The following is a 16,172-nucleotide window of genomic DNA, read 5'->3' as shown; positions in this document are numbered from 1 at the left end:
CCTCATAGGACCCAACTGGGACGGGCATGGTGTCCGCTGTAGTTTAATCACACACGAAGGCCAATGAAGTGTATTCCACTATACATCCAAATATGAAAATATAGCTATGGTAAACGTTACCAGCACAGTTTTAAAATTAGAATCAGGCCATCTTCCAAATGCAGCATTTTTGATTAAGACCTGCAGGGTACGTCAATATTATAGATGTGTTTTAGATGCATTCATTTGACCTGCATTCTGCTCCTCTTGATGTTTCAGGCTCTAGGTACTTTAAAGCACAATGAGATAACATGGATTGTTGTCCGTAAAGGTTCTAAGTCATCCAGGTCTTGGTACACCCAAAAAGCATTTTTTAAAAAGCAACTGGACTTGAAGAGTTTTGAGAAGACCTTTCCTCACTCATCGAAGTAACTTCTTCAGTTCTATGGGACTGGGAAGTTTGAGGTTTACATAGGAAACTCTCCATTAACAGCTAGATGCTTACCTGTCATTGAGTGTGGGGGACTGTTTGTCCCTGTCCTCTTTCCCTTTGAATGGCGCCTTAACAAGTCATTTACAGTCAGATGCTCCGGTCTCAAGGTGTGAATGGTACTGAAACGTCTTGGGGACAGAAGTTGTCTGTTATGTATAAAACTTCTTTCCAGTTATTTCTGTTCACCGCAGAAACATTATCATCTTCTATAGACAACCCAGCTCCTTTCCCACATGTACCATCATGTGCAAATGTGCAGGCAATTTCATTTTCTCCTTGTGTGTCTTGTGGGGACAGCTCAAGTTAATTTCCTATGTGCAAGTTGCCATAACAGGATCTTGGAAAAAAATAGCTGTATATTTCCTACCACAGCTCTGTTGGGAGCGAAAGTATTAATATAGTAAAGCCAACAAAAGGCTACGCTATTCTATGAGAGGTTTATGTTGCCACCCAGATGACCACACCAGCGGCTCTAATGAGAACTGAAAACTATACAGAGATGCATCAACCTTTGAAATATTAAGATAATTATCCAAAGCGTTCGAAGTAAATGTCACGCTTGTCATGCGCCCACTGTGTCTGTGTGTGTTTGTGAGTCTGTGGACACGGCCGTCATTCCCGTTCCCGCTCCACATGTAGCTGGCACGCCTTAGGTTCATCAGTCCATGGAGTAAACTGTGGCTTCTCCATCACTCTGCTCACACTCCATCTTCCAGGTGCCTGGCCTCTCCTCAACGCTATATCAAATCCAGCCCACAGCTTCTGAACCAACCTTATTCTCATGCTGTCTGTAAACTGCGCAGCAATACTTGTTTTGCTTAATGATAAAGGGACTAGAGAAAATTTGTATTTCACACATGGGACTCCACAGCATTTCAGGCTTATCTTCAGATGAGCCAAGTAAAACGGTTACACCTCACTTCTTAGAGATGAGCGCACGCTATAAGTTAGATGAACAAAACCAAATACTGAGAGCAGGCAGGTGATCAGTCTGGGGGAAGTAATGACTGTCTGTGTGATATCTGTAGAAACGCTGCATTTAAACATCAGTTTTCCACAGATTATTTTGTAATTTTCAGTCAGACAGTGAAACTCTAATCGACATTCACAGTGTCTTTACACAGCCTTCATCAAGTCAGATTAATGTATTCAGTAAGCAAATGCAAACATGAGCCTCAGCTGTACAGCTGGTGTTTAGTGTTAATTAGCAAACATTAGCATACTAGCAAGGCATACATACTTAGATTTTCAGTCTGCAAGCGTTCAGTGTTATAACACCGCTACTAAGCGTGACTGTGTACTCATTCTGAACGCTGTGCATTAAAACCTGCTCAAACTGCTGATCACACTCAGTTGAAAGACTTATGGGCTCAAAAAAAGATTTTCAACTAATGAAATACACAGATCAGGCACAACATTATGACCACCTTCCTAATAAGGTGTAAGTCTGCTTTGTGCCTCCAAATCAGCTGTGACTCCTCAGAGAATGGACATGGAGGCATCTTCTGAGGGGCCTCTGTGGATGAGATTCGTCCAAAAGATGTCATTGTTTAGAATTTGGAGTGTTTTCCATGACCCTATTTGGTTTCCTCATGTTTCCTGTTTTTAAAATGTAAAGTTCTTCCTTAGAGTTCCTGTGTTTTCCCTACTTTGATTGTTAGAATTGTTTCTCCTCATGTGCTCCAGCCTCATTTGTTTCACCTGTGCATCATTAACCCCTCTGCCCACGTTTGTGTATATATAGCCCTGCCTTTCCCTTCGTTCTCTCTCAAGTCGTTTGAGACATTCTCCCACTGAGCTGTTTTGCTACTCTGTTTAGTCCTCTGTGATGCTACCCCAGAAAGCAAAAAGACATTGAATCAACGCTGAATTGTGGCCAGGCTGAAGATTGAATCAACAATGATGTCAGACACTGAAAACACTTTGAAAGTGCTCGTTATGACCAACATTGAAACAATGTTGAACAAAAAAAGAGACCAAACTAATGAATTAGCAGTTTTCACATATGTTGTACACACAAATATTATACAAAGACAAAAATATAGTGACAAATTTTACCACTGAGGTGACAAAACAGACTTATGATTTTTGAAAAAATCCAAATCTACAGATGATACATGTCTTAAATATTGGAGGAGGAAGAGTACTCGTAAGTGTTCAGTGATTTTAAAACGAATATTAAAAAGAAAACTAAAAATATGAAATCAGGAGGTGTGAGACTTGACGGAAAAAAAGAAAATATACAAAGGTGTCACAGTTGAAGGTTGGCTTTGAAATAAAACGCGCAAATAAACCACAATATAAAACACAAATAATACAAAAAAAACAAACGCCACCTTTCAACTGCTGATACCACTGTATGAATCAACTGGCTAAAAGACTGTCGTATAAAAATAAGCCTCACAACCCCAAAAAATGTATTTACAAATCACTGATAAAATCTAGCACTTAAACTCAAAGCCGAAATATCATGTAAAGACAGATCTCCAACACCGTTTGCCCTTTTAATTTTGGCTTTTCTCTTCTTGGAGCCCCGCCAATCCTCTTCAGAGCAGCCACTTCTGCACCGACTCTTTGTGTTTTCAGTCAAATTGACAGAGCAGCCGCTGAAGAAAGAAAAAGAAAGCGGACTTGATATACTGTTAGAAAAAGGCATTTCCAAAGAGACTTAAATGCCCAGTGAATACTCGTTTAGTGTACTAGATTTTTCAGTGGCCTTGAAGGAGCACTTTACCTAATTTCAACAACAAATGCCACCATTTCTGTCTCCTCGCTCTGTCTCACAGGAGGCTTCACTACAGAAACCTTTCTCCCAGTTACATTAACGGTCATTTTTCAATGTCAGGAAAATGTCTTCCCTTCTGCTGTCAGTCCCACGCTGACCTCCAGCCCAAATACAAACTGATGTATGCTGTAAACTGGAAAATGGAAGAGTTAATAGTTTATTTTCATCAATTAACAAAATTCAGTGAATGAACAGAAGAGAAATCTAAATCCAATCAATATCTGGTGTGACTATCTTTCTTCTAGGTCCACTTGCACACATTTTTTTTTGTTTGTTTGTTTGTCTTGTTTTTTTGTGATCAAATGTTTATTGGGATTTGAAGGACAACATTCATCATCATTCAACAGCACATAAATGAAAGTAAATATATAGACATGTGCATACACATGTATGCACACACACAGATACACACTTACAAATGCATACACTGGATAATAACAATAATAAAATGAAAAAATAAAGATATAACTGAAAATAATAATAAAAATTTTGGGGCCAATCATCTGCCTGCCCCATGGTTTTGCATGATGGATAATGCCATTTTTCTGCACTCCAGCCCCTGTGTTTTCATCCGTAGCTGAGTGTCTTGGCCTTGTTTACATGTCAGAGGAATGGATTTTTGGCTGCAGCTCTTCCATGAAGGCCACCTCTGGTCTGACTTCTCCAAACAGTAGATGGGTGTACCTGGGTCCCACTGGTTTCTGACAGTTCTGAACTGATGGCTCTGCTGGACAATTTCCAATTTCAAAAGGAAATAAGCTTGATGTGTTTTTCATCCTTGGCCGACCACTGCGTCTACAATCCTACAAAATCCCTGACTTTGGCTGCAAATGTTCCTATAAGGATTGAGGCTGGTTTGAAGGAAAAGGGTAGTAACACCAATTATCGATGTGGCTTAGATTTTTCTTTTGTTCGCTCATTTTGCATTTTGTAACAACTCTCAAGCTACAACTCTGAAAAAGACATTGAACTTAAACATGATTTAGCTCCAGATAGAAAATAGCTTTAAGAATTAAAGTAAACCTCTGCACAGTTTGCCAAACAAATGTCCAAGTGAAAAAGAGTTACAGTGTCCCCACTGCTACAATTCCAGACATTATATATCCTAAGATTTAAAACAATAAATGTTGACACTTCCACAGGGTACCTGCAAATGCATTAACGATTAAAGGGCTTAACATATAGATAAAAAAGCTCGGTGTAAAATTTGTTCACCACTTTTCAACGGACTGTTTCCTCCTTCAGTGCAGGTTCAGCCTCATCCACCTGTTGCTGTCTTGTGTGCTGTTTTCTGTGTGCTGTAAATTCACTCCAGTGTGTGTGTGTTTGTTCCTGTTCAGTTCATTGCGTGCTTGCTTTTTGGATTTCATTCAATTTTACTTTCAGTCCCTACTCCTGCCTCTCTGGACTGACATCACAAAATGTTTCTTAACTTTTGTAGGTTGTAATGTGAATTCATCATAAGACAACAAGTATTAATGGATAACTTCTTCAGAAAACAGATTTTAATGACCAGTAACCAGTAAAGTGCTAATGGAAATGATGCAGTCAAGGCCATTTAAACAGCAGATAAATCCAGTTTCTGGACACATTTCTGACACAGCTGTAGATACTGTCACTTAAACTGTCTCTGCTGTGTCAGTCATGGTTGCCGGTAGCAACAGAGCATTTGACTGAAGCCAACTGCTGTCACCAGAATAATGAGACTCAGCTCCTCTGACAGCACATAGCCTCAGCAGTGCTCTCACAATCTGGACCAACCAAATTAGCAAATAGAGGGGAAAAGAAAATCATTCACCGCAAGACATCTGCTATGAATCTCTAATAAATGCTGCTTCAGCTTGAAGAGACACTATTATCTGAGCACTATGAGCAACCTGTAAGAAATTAATACTGAGGGAGATATAATCGCTGAGACTGGTGGACACAAGACAAACCTGGCAATTAACAGAAGACAGGCTATTCACAGGAAACACAAAAAATCGATCCATACTGCCCGTTTTATTTACCAAAATGAAAACTAAAGTAAAGATTTTACACATGATCAGACCTGGGCAAACAAGTGAAATAGAATTGTTCTTGTGTCGAGCGCACAAAACATACTAAAGCACTCCATCAATCGTCTTCTTTTTTTTGTTTTACAGTAACATTGTTCTCCTCTGAAACAATGTTTTCATTACAGGCACAACAATTACTGAGAACAGAAATTGTGTAAATTATTTATTATAGCGATTATACCACACTATTATGACTGTAGACAGTCTACGATCCACGGAGCAGAGAGAACGTGTGAACAGAACAAGACCCTCCAGTCTGTGTTTCCACCCGGTCCCTTTTAGAGGGGGGACATAACGGAAGCGGCTGCTCAATCGTGTTGCGTCGAAGCCAGAGCGACCTCTTTTTGTATTTACAATTTCGACCATCACTCTTGAACTCTTCACTCTTTGCGTGAGTATTGTTGTGTTTTAAAAAGTTATTATTTTTATTATTACTGGAAAACAAACATTTAGCTGAACCACCCGCCTATGTTTCGCTTCGAGTCTTGTAAGCATTATGCTAACGCCGGCTAGCTAACTCACTGGAAGGAGTGTTAACATGCAAACAAGAAAAGCGCTCCATGGAGCCGTTTATGTTTATTTAAAAGTCATAGTGAATATGTGGCCGATTCAATTACAGAGAATATGGCTGTTTTTACAATAAGTTACCTGGTCGTGTGGATGTTTTTAGGTTAGATGATAATATCATCACGTAAGGTCGTCATGTTTCCAGCTGCTCTCTGTGCATCGTCTTTTGACTTAATATGATGTTCTGACTATTTTGTTCCTCTTTCTGAAGCCTCGGGGGCTCATCTGAGCAAGAATGACGGATCGATACAACATCCACAGTCAACTGGAGCATCTCCAGTCTAAGTACATCGGCACAGGACATGCCGACACCAGCAAATGGGAATGGCTGGTCAACCAGCACCGAGACTCTTACTGCTCCTACATGGGACACTTTGACCTGCTCAACTACTTCTCTGTAGCTGAGAACGAGAGCAAAGCGCGTGTCCGGTTCAACCTGATGGAGAAGATGCTTCAACCATGTGGACCACCAGCAGACAAACCCGATGATGCCTAAACTGCTCTGGATTGAGCTTTGGGTGCTTTTTCACAGATGCTTTTTTTTTTTTTTTTCCTGCAGGAAGTTAATAAGATGTCTCTTAAATCCACCAGTGACCTGCCAACACTGACTGCATTACCCACCCACACAATATGTCTGCTGTTTGTCTGTATTTCTGTTTTGTATTACCTCCCGGAGATTTGTTCATGATTCAAAGTTCTGACTTGTTTTAAATAAAAATAGCTTTTTCTATTTTGACCTGTGTACATCATGACTAGATTTACAGGCTAAAATATAGCTTGGCAGAACATATCTTTGTAGCCAGACCACATGTAGAGTGGCAACTAACGAAAGTCAGAGAAACATTATAAATGATTTATAGAATCTTGGAAGCCACAGGAGGAGTGATCAACATTTGGTGGAGAGCTCAGTTCCTGATCTCCAGTGAGTCATCACAACATTCCTGTATGTGACATGACTGAGTTGTGCTGAAAGTCAGTGGTGTATAAGATGAACAGGAACGGAGCAAGCATAGTCCCCTGGGGCTCCCACACCACTCACCACCACATCAGACAGGACACGGCCCAAACCACAAACTGTGGCCTGTCTGTCAAGTAGTCAGTGATCCAGGAGACAGCGGACGCACTGAAACCTATCGACTGCAGCTTCTCACTCAGCAACAAAAGCTAGATGGTGCTGAAGGCACTGGAGAAATCAAAGGAAGTGATTCTGAGCCTCCACCTGAAGTGAGCTTGCTGCAGCAGATAGATGTGTGTGTGTGTGTGTGTGTGTGTTAGTCTGTTTTTTTTATATATATATACTTAATTAATGAAAATTGTGTTCTACATTGTAGCAACACGTATATATTTAAATATGACAGTAACTGACAGTGAATCAAATCTGAATCGTAAATGATATTGTGAATTGGGGGAACTCTACATCAACTGTCTTGTTTTGTTCAAGGAAAAGCCCAATATATCTAGTCTCGGCCGATCTGAGTCCTGATCCAATCTTAAATAAACTGAATTTCCTCCCTTTTCTTACCTTACTCCTACTCCAGATCACGTATGCACTGAGCGATGTATTGTCTTATGTATTTAGTCTAAGACTAAGGCCTTTCAGATTTAATATGATAATAATGAGTATTGATGCCTTAAAGAATCCATAACATGATAAAAGATATATGAAAGCTAATCAAATGTAAAACATTGTCACATTTTTTGTTAAACGCATTATATTTGTAATAAAATGTCAGACAGAGCCTGAGCACCACATTAATTTGTGTGGGTTTTATGTTAATGTTATATAAACTGGGAGAAGGGGTCGTTCACGGATTTAGACACTTGGCTGCTGCATATTTTTAAGGTGGCTGTCTTTCCAGCATTGGTTTGTGCACAGCATGAAGAGTTCAGAGTTGCCACTTAGACTGAGGGGGAGTCGTCTGTCAGTGTGAGAAATAAAGAGACCACTGTGCAAATGACGAAGATAATGTGTCTCAAAAACAAGAGACACAACACAACAAGACTTAAAGATGTGAAATCTTGCTCAAAACAGTTGGGGACAAGATTACAAATGAACGTGGGGGTATGTTTATCATTTGGATGCACAGGACTGTTTTGGATGAATGCATACAAGAGGTCACTGTGTCCTCAGATTCAGCCAGATGAATCAGTGCTCATTGCTTGATATTTCATCATTCAGCAGAGAACAGTCCCAAACATATGTGACCAAAGCAATCAAAGGGTGTTCGAGGTTGAGGAGGTAGGCAGACTTCACGACAGGTTTTTCTATTCTATTCTAAGTGAAAGTGCTGATGTCTGTGACTTCAGGCGTTCATTGAACCCAGAAGACCAATTTTAGTTGACGTGTGTCTCTGTCCAATAACCTTCTTACATTTCGTATCGATTGAAACCTCCAGAAAACATTTAGTTATTTATAACATTGTACCTGTCGGTGGATGGGATATGGAGAGTGAATGTTTTGCCCTGTAAGTGGACGTGTAAAAAGCAGCGAAAAACAGACAAGGGCTAAACTGTGATGTGTCTAGACAACTAGGTCAGAGCACCTCTAAAGCTGCAGCTCTTGCATAGTGTTCCCAGTCTGCAGTGGTCAAAAGTGGTTAAAAGAAGGAAAAGGTGCGGACTGGCAACAGGGACGTGGGCTGGCAGGACTCACTGATGCACCTGGGGAGAGGAGGATTTCCTGTGTGATCAGATCCAACAAGACAAGCCAGTTGGTTAGACTGATCGCAAAGTTAAAGGTGGTTGAATGAATGAATGAAAGCTTTATTTCAAACATGTAATACAAAAAACAATACAAAAACAAAACAGTGAAAATACACTTATTTGACCCCTTTTCTATTTAACATGTACATCCTGTGTGTGTGTTTTTCCCTTTTTCACACGCTTATAAACTTGTATCTAGACATCTTCAGATCCCCTGTCTTCCCTATACCTGGTGAACACCATGTGTTTGTGCCGCTTCTGAAACTTGCTCATGCATTTACATGGCTTTAGTCAGTCTGTTCCACAATTTCACTCCACGTATAGAAATACAAACAGTTTTTTAATGTTGTGCGGACACAAAGATGTTTATCGCATTGTGCATCACAGTTTGTGATGAGTGGGGCTGTGTAGTCAGGGTCTCCGTGCTGATTCCCATCCACTGCAGAATGTACTGTCACGAAGGACACGTGAGAATCAGAAATGAATCGGAGAGCTTTGAAAGAATTTGGCCATGTCTGATGAATCACATTTTTTCTTTTCCGTCGCATGGAAGGCTGAGAGTATGTGCGTCAATTATCTGGGGAACATATGGCTCCCGGACGCAAGGAACACCTCCTCGCTGTTGTCCTGTGGGTGTGTTTGGTTGGCAACAATGTTCAGGTGGGGGTAGGTGTCAGAGTAACATCCACATAAACGCCAGGACTCAGTAATGACATCATTGTGTGATTCACTTCGCCGGTTGATGGCTTCATTGTTTTTGGCTCATTTGCGTTTGGAAAATGTAAACGTCCTCCTTCTGCCGGGACTTATTGTCTGTATGTGTTTTCTACTGCATTTCAGCATTTGTTTGGCCTTGCAGACTCAACAAATTGTTGTCCACCTACACAGCCTTGCACACATGCATGAAGCACACACTTGCACCCAACTGTCCACCCACGCACGTTTGAGCACTCCAACGACTTGGCCTTGATTTGCCGCTCTTCTGATTTTGAAGAGAAGTCCGGCTTTCATGTTTCGATGATAGAGGTTAAAGGTGCCTTTTACGCCTGAAAACATCGTAACAGGAATTCAATTTCAGAGAGCAGTTTTAACTTCAGCTGCAGTGGCACGGAGCACACAGCTTGGGGTAGACGCGAAGAAAATATTCCAGTGTTGAATTTTAATCAGGAGTGTGAGTTTAACATGCCACAAAGCACAAGCTCTATGATGGAAATTTCTCCGGGCTGGTTCAAGTCGAGCGGACGTTGAGGGTGAAAGGCCCTTGTGTGGAACGAAACGATGAGGCTGGGGAAGAGCAGCGGGCGATGTGCTCTGACTTGCTGACTTAAGGTGATTTACCAAAGGCACACTGCCAAAATTCACACATAAAACGCACACACTTGGTGCAATGTGATGCTGCGGATGACTCATCGTTGGTTCGAGAGACGAGTCGGTGTTTGCCAAGTGCTTGTGTTGTGCATCACGGATTGTTGTGTGTGTGTGTGTGTGTCGGAGCCTTCCTTGGTGGGGTAAGTCCTCGCCATCTGTCGTCACTGTGAGGGAGACGGTGCTGCCAAGTCAGCCGTGAACGCAGTCAGTGTGCCGTCACACACACACATATAAAGCACTTGTGTAAACTGCTTGACCCGTTCCCTCTGAGACCATAAATAGATGTCTGCTCGTCAATGGAGACTGACACCTTTTCCTAATGTCAATGAGGCCTTCAGATGGTAGTTATATGATTATTGACTAACAACCAGCGAAGCACTCGGAGATAACCTCTTCTGTACACGGCTTTTCCTTTTCCATGACAATACTGAAACCTCCAGTGAACGCTTCGTGTGCAGCCTGCACCTTTAGGAGGTTTTGTTAATAACAAGGCTCATTCTCCACTGTACGAATTATTGGTCGCTTGTCCACTATTAAGTGAAGCTGCAACAGTTCTGTGTAAAAGGCTTTTTAAGAATATTTTGTTTTAAAGCACAAATGATTGTTCATTCTGCAAACAGGAAAGAGTTTGTCTCGTCATGTTTATCCCTTCTAGCGTCCTTCACAATGCCCATAAAAAAAATAGTGCCCTTCCTGCCAACAGACAAATACACACTATAAAGACTGCTCTGCTGCAGGGCCATAAAAACAGCATTGCGCACTCGTATTGCACGTCCTGCTTTCGCAGTAAAAACTGTTTTTTATAAGCGCTGGAAATGAATGATCACGTATAAAAATGAGGTAAACAAAGATACTGAATGAAACCCCGAAACCTTGCTGAAAGCTGAAGGATGGGGCTAAATATTTCAGGAATAAAATGTCTTGGTTCTTCTATAGGTGTATAAAATGTCAAACTATAGGCAAAAAAAGAATGAAAGGAAAAATAAATAAATAAAAAAAAAAGAAGCTCTCTGATATTTAGCAGTAGCAAAATAGTGTCCAAGATTAAAATAATGATCTACCTGACCACAAAGTACGCAGCTTAACTCCTCACCACCAAAGAAGAACAGCAGAAAAGATGGACGGAGCACTTCAGGGAACTGCTCAGCAGACAGCAGCTCCCTGCCCAGACAATCAAGATCTGAAGTAAAGAAGGCAATAAAGGGACTGTGCTGCAGCAAGGCGGAATGGCCAGACGAGATACCCGCAGAGGCCTTATAAGCTGCTCTTAAAACCTAAACTACCCAACTACCATGCTTCAACAGTTGATGAAAGAGATATGGGAGGAAGAGATCATACCAACGGACTGGAAGAGCAGCCTCACTGGAATTGTAACCGGGAAAGGATACCTCAGGGAGTGCAACAACTACAGAGAGATCATGCTTCTATCTACACCTGGCTCAGTGTTCAATCAAATTATCTTGGAGAGGCTGAGGAAGGGGGCTGATGAAAGACCGAGAGGGGATCACACTGATCTTCATTGAGCAGCAGTCCACAGAAAGGAACACCCCTGCCTTGGTTGATTTCATTGAAAAGGCATTTGACAGCACGGACCACGTGTTGCTGTGGAAGCTCGTGGCTCACTACGGTATCCCTCTGAAATATACAAGCATCATCAAGAACACATACCAAGGGTGCGCAAAGTCAAGTCCTGCTCCGGGGACCGGCATATGAAAAGATCGAAATGCTCACTGATGTGAGAAGGGGCTGCCTCCTCTCTGCGGTCCTCTTCCTCCTACAGTATGTTTCTGGATTATGGACTGGATCATGAAAGAAACAAACAGCAACGAAAAAACAATTGCGTCTGACAGAGCACGCTGGCAACCTCGACTTCACAGAGGACACCGCATTTGTTGATGGATCGGAAACAGTGAAGAACACTCTAAGGTTGTTACTTTGGTTTATCGCTAAACAAACTATATTCAGTCTGATCTGTTCTACGACACTAAAGAAAGAAAGACATTACATCTGCTTAATAATCCAAATGAAAGTATGTGGTCATGATGTGGAGCCTGTTTTTCAGTTTGTGCTGCCCGATAAGGATAAAGATAAAGATATCTGTATTGATTTCCCGAGGGAAATTTTGAAAAACAGACACAATATCGCAAGGAGTTAAAATTAAGAAAGAATCACAAATCTATACGAGTACAAAGTAAGACAAACAACAGAAATACAATGTGCAGACTAGATCAATAAGAAAAACAAATGTATTCTGAACAACACCTGTGGCATTTGCATACAAAATATGTTTTATTATAACTTGCGCTCAGAAAAACAAACCTCATTATTTTATTTCCTGCACATATCTATAAAGGTGTGTCTAACCCCAAGCCCCTAACACTCTCTATTATTTGCTTCCTCTTGCCACTTTCTGTTGGTGAAATACATATTTGTTAGAAGTTTGGAATGGCACGTACATCCAAAAAACGTAACGAGCAGGGTGCTGGATCGTGAAAAGCAGGAATCATGACGTTTTGGACCCGCATGCCCTCAGGGAGTTTAAGGTTTGTGGATTTTGGGAGACTTTCCTACAGTCTTTCATTGAAACACAAATCTGTGACATGCTGACTTTTAGCTTCCCCTCAAATATGGCGCAGAGTGGTTTAGCCACCTTATTGCTATGAAACGGAAACTGGGCACATACCAGCTTATGTTTGCTTCATTTACAAGATTTGAGGTTTTGAGTCTGTATTTGTTTCATGCATTCGATGGAATCGGTACAGCTTCAGTCACATATTTTCACACTCTCAGATCAGATCAGGGCAGGCGTTTTGGCAATGTTAAAAGTTAAAGCAGTTATTTTACTCTGCCGCCGTCAGATGTAATTTCAGCACCAACCAAAGACCAATCCTCACCTCCGGTTTTCATCTGGACCATGTCTTTTCACTCATTGGTAGTCCTGTCCACACCGTCACATGTACAGCGCCCGTGCGGTTCCTCGTCAGGCTCGTCGTCCCTGCTCTACCTCCGCAGTGTCTAAAACTCGAAGACCCCCAACGTTTCTCAGCAGCCATTCATCATAGCACGCACCGTGTCAAATAAAACCAAACACTGAGGTCAGCTCAATTTGGTGCTGTCAACCCTCTGTTGATGGTCTGTAAACAGCTTGCCTTTATGTCTCCACTCTCGCTGACTCGATCTAACCTAACGTGACCATTCAGGATCCTGCAACATCCTGATAGTTGACTCAATTAATTCTGTGTCTTTGTGCCACGCGGACTGTAATTAAATTGCAAGGGCAGCAGTATGTGTTCGCTTTCATAAATGGCGCCTGACACGGTGACTGGCATGTGTTAATAACAACTTGGCCTTTCTGTGTTTATGCTGATGTGAGCTCTTCGATCGGCCGCTCGTCCACGCAAAGGTCTGGGAAGCTCATTCACCCGTATCAAATGTAAATGCATATCCCAAAAATCAATTATTCCCGCTCACAGACCAGTTTCTCCATTGTTTCACGCCACTAAAATTCTCCGCACGCCTTTTCTTCTCACGCCCCACGTCACCTCCTGCTTTTCTGCTCCTTCTGACTTTCTCCATCTGTGCTGCGCTGTTAAGCTATCAGCAAAGTGGAAGCATCAGGGATAAAACGCAGCACACAATGACGCGGGGAAGAAAGCAGCGAGTCTTTGCCGAGCAGTAATGGCACTCTGAAGATGAAAGCCGCAACAAACGCTGGACCTTGCTCATCTAAACAGTTTCGTGATCTGTTTTGTGCAATGAAATGCCCCTCTTTGTACATGAAAATGCATTTCAGCGGGATGTGAAATGAAACTGTTACCATTTAACAAAACATCTGCGCAGGACATTGAAGGCTGACTTGGTTTTGTCTCCTGTGTTTTTGATATTTTACAACCTTATTTTCTTTTTCAAATAGAATCTCAGCTATTTGAGAAGTGGAATCTGAAAAGCTTGACAAGGTAGAAAAACAAAAAGTAAAAGCAAACTAATAATCACACATCATTTTTGTAGCCTGAATGAAGGGTTAGACTGATGATTGGTATCCACCCTTTTCCAACTGAGTAGAAGAGGGGTTGTAATACAAGTGAGGTCTCTGGGCATTGCGCCAAGGGAATAACAGCCTTCCCATCCTGTCTGGGAAACTCAATTAAAGCGGGCGTGTATGCGTCTATGTGTTGATGACTGATTCGATTGAACAGTGGAAACTTTTTTAACGCTCCAGATTTATGTTTTCGGCTTAAAGTTCAAAAGTTCAAGTTGGGAAAATACGGCCGCAGTGAATGGTGAAGGGAAGATCAAGATAAAGATGATGATTTAAGGGAGGAGCGCTGGTTCTTACAAGTGAAAGAAGTCTACATGTGTAGGGTTTATGGTCGCTGGGCTCCAGAAGGGCAAACTTCAAATATGAGCACCAGCTGCCACAGTCAAATTGCTGTCCTCCTTTGCTCTATAAAATCGACGACCGTCTCACTTCTGATGGGTGATAATGGTGACCTGTCGCCGAGGCCAAACTGTAGCTCGATTGTCGTCACCACGTCGGTCCTGAAGCCAACAAGTCAGAACAGGCCTGTGAGCTGGAAAACAAATCCTCACCTGTGATCATCTATTTCTTTGTCTTCTTCTCCTTCACAGACAGCTCCATCATTCACCCACATTCTCTTTCAAATATTTAAATCTCTTAACAGGACTAAAATTTGTTTTCAGTAGTCATTCACACAGAGAAGTAGGATCATGATATAGATATGTGCATCAGTAAAGAACCCTTGACTGTATTACAAAGGAACCATCTGTGAGGTCACCCATAGGATGGTTAGTGTGGTTTTGAAGCTCAGTGGCGCATTTGGCCATCACCATCTTGGCTGTGGCTGATTCCTCTCATTTATATCAGATACAAATGCGACCATCTTGGTACATACAATCTCGTATCCTTTTCCTTCTCTTTCTCTTTCTGTGGGGATTTAATCGCCACTTGAAGCCAGCCTCAAGTGGCCATTTGAGGGACGGCAGTTTTTGGCTCCGTCACGTTGGGCTGTAGTAGAGAGTCACCTCTGACTGTTCTTTTGAGTGCGGACAACGTATTTTTTTTTTCCTCTTTGTGACGGAGCTCTCTGCTTAAATAAATCCTCCCGGGATGGCTCTGCATTGCAACACATTTTTCTATTGATCAGATGAAGAAATTCATTAAAATACTAGAGATAAGTTAAAAATGAAACAAATGTGTGACGATTCAAATCAGCTGACACAAAAAACGGAATTGAGATGCCCCTTTTAAACAGCAGAGGGCGCAGTCTAGTTTTGAGTTCACTAGGAATACAAATAAGGGATTCTCTTTAATTTATTAAAGTGAAAATATAATTAGTAGTTATTATATATATTTGTTATATTTAAATGTCTGCAATCTCATTGTGTTACAAAAAATAAAAAATATCATGAGTTGAGTGTATCTTTACATTCCTAATCAATATGAGATTATTTGATCAATACCTCTGTCACATCAATATCTACTCAACAAAGAGAGAGAGGCTGGGCGTCATTAATGCAAGTGTCTACAGCCACAAACCAGTGTAAATAACAAACCGCCACAACAAACAAACTTCTGACAAACTTCGGTTTCAGTGCGGTCCTAAAGGTGTTGCCAGAGGAAAACCACATTCATCTTTGGTTGCCATGAATACAAGCATTCACGGCTCCTTAAAGTCGATCAACTCCAACAATGACTGACAGACCCATGGTTTTGGCAACAGCGCTTGTCTGCGTCATCTCTATCTGCAGAGGCAGTTATTTGAAGCCCAAGTACAGCCGAATGAAATCCATGAAGGTCCGGTCCTGTTTTTGAGCAATTACCACGTCATTCACAAGACCTTGTCAAAATAAAGGCACGCGGTTGATGACGAGGAAGTTGAAGGACTTCTACAAACTTTTTTTCTAATATCATTAAATGGCTTAATATCCAGTAATAGCTATTCTTTTAAATTTTTCAGATAGGCCATAAATTTCTCCCCCAGTCTGTCCTTGTAGTCTCAATGGACGTTTGAAAAAATGTTGGCACAGTTTAAAAAAAAATAGCTTCTGCCATTTTTTTTTTTTTTTTTTTGTCTTTGAAAAGTAAAGGAAACAAACTTCAAGATCACTTATACCATCTGAATATCTGAATCCAAGCTTTGGTGATTAATACTGATAGAAGCAATAGTGCTATAAAAGACAGAAAAAAAGTGACTAAACA

At 41.3% G+C, this 16,172-nt stretch overlaps 1 protein-coding gene across 1 annotated transcript; it reads left to right on the top strand.

The window, feature by feature from the left end:
- The first annotated feature begins 5,578 nt into the window (after positions 1 to 5,578).
- On the top strand, positions 5,579 to 6,617 carry sf3b5 (splicing factor 3b, subunit 5). Its single transcript, XM_047603268.1, has 2 exons — positions 5,579 to 5,705; positions 6,093 to 6,617. The coding sequence occupies exon 2, from the start codon at positions 6,117 to 6,119 to the stop codon at positions 6,375 to 6,377; it is 261 nt and encodes an 86-aa protein (XP_047459224.1). The 5' UTR covers positions 5,579 to 5,705; positions 6,093 to 6,116; the 3' UTR covers positions 6,378 to 6,617.
- Positions 6,618 to 16,172: the final 9,555 nt, after the last annotated feature.

Source organism: Mugil cephalus, chromosome 13, assembly GCF_022458985.1.
Source record: "Mugil cephalus isolate CIBA_MC_2020 chromosome 13, CIBA_Mcephalus_1.1, whole genome shotgun sequence".
Classification (NCBI taxonomy): Eukaryota; Metazoa; Chordata; class Actinopteri; order Mugiliformes; family Mugilidae; genus Mugil; species Mugil cephalus.
The sequence above is the reverse complement of the archived record's forward strand: the minus strand, read 5'-3'. Positions and strand labels throughout refer to the sequence as shown.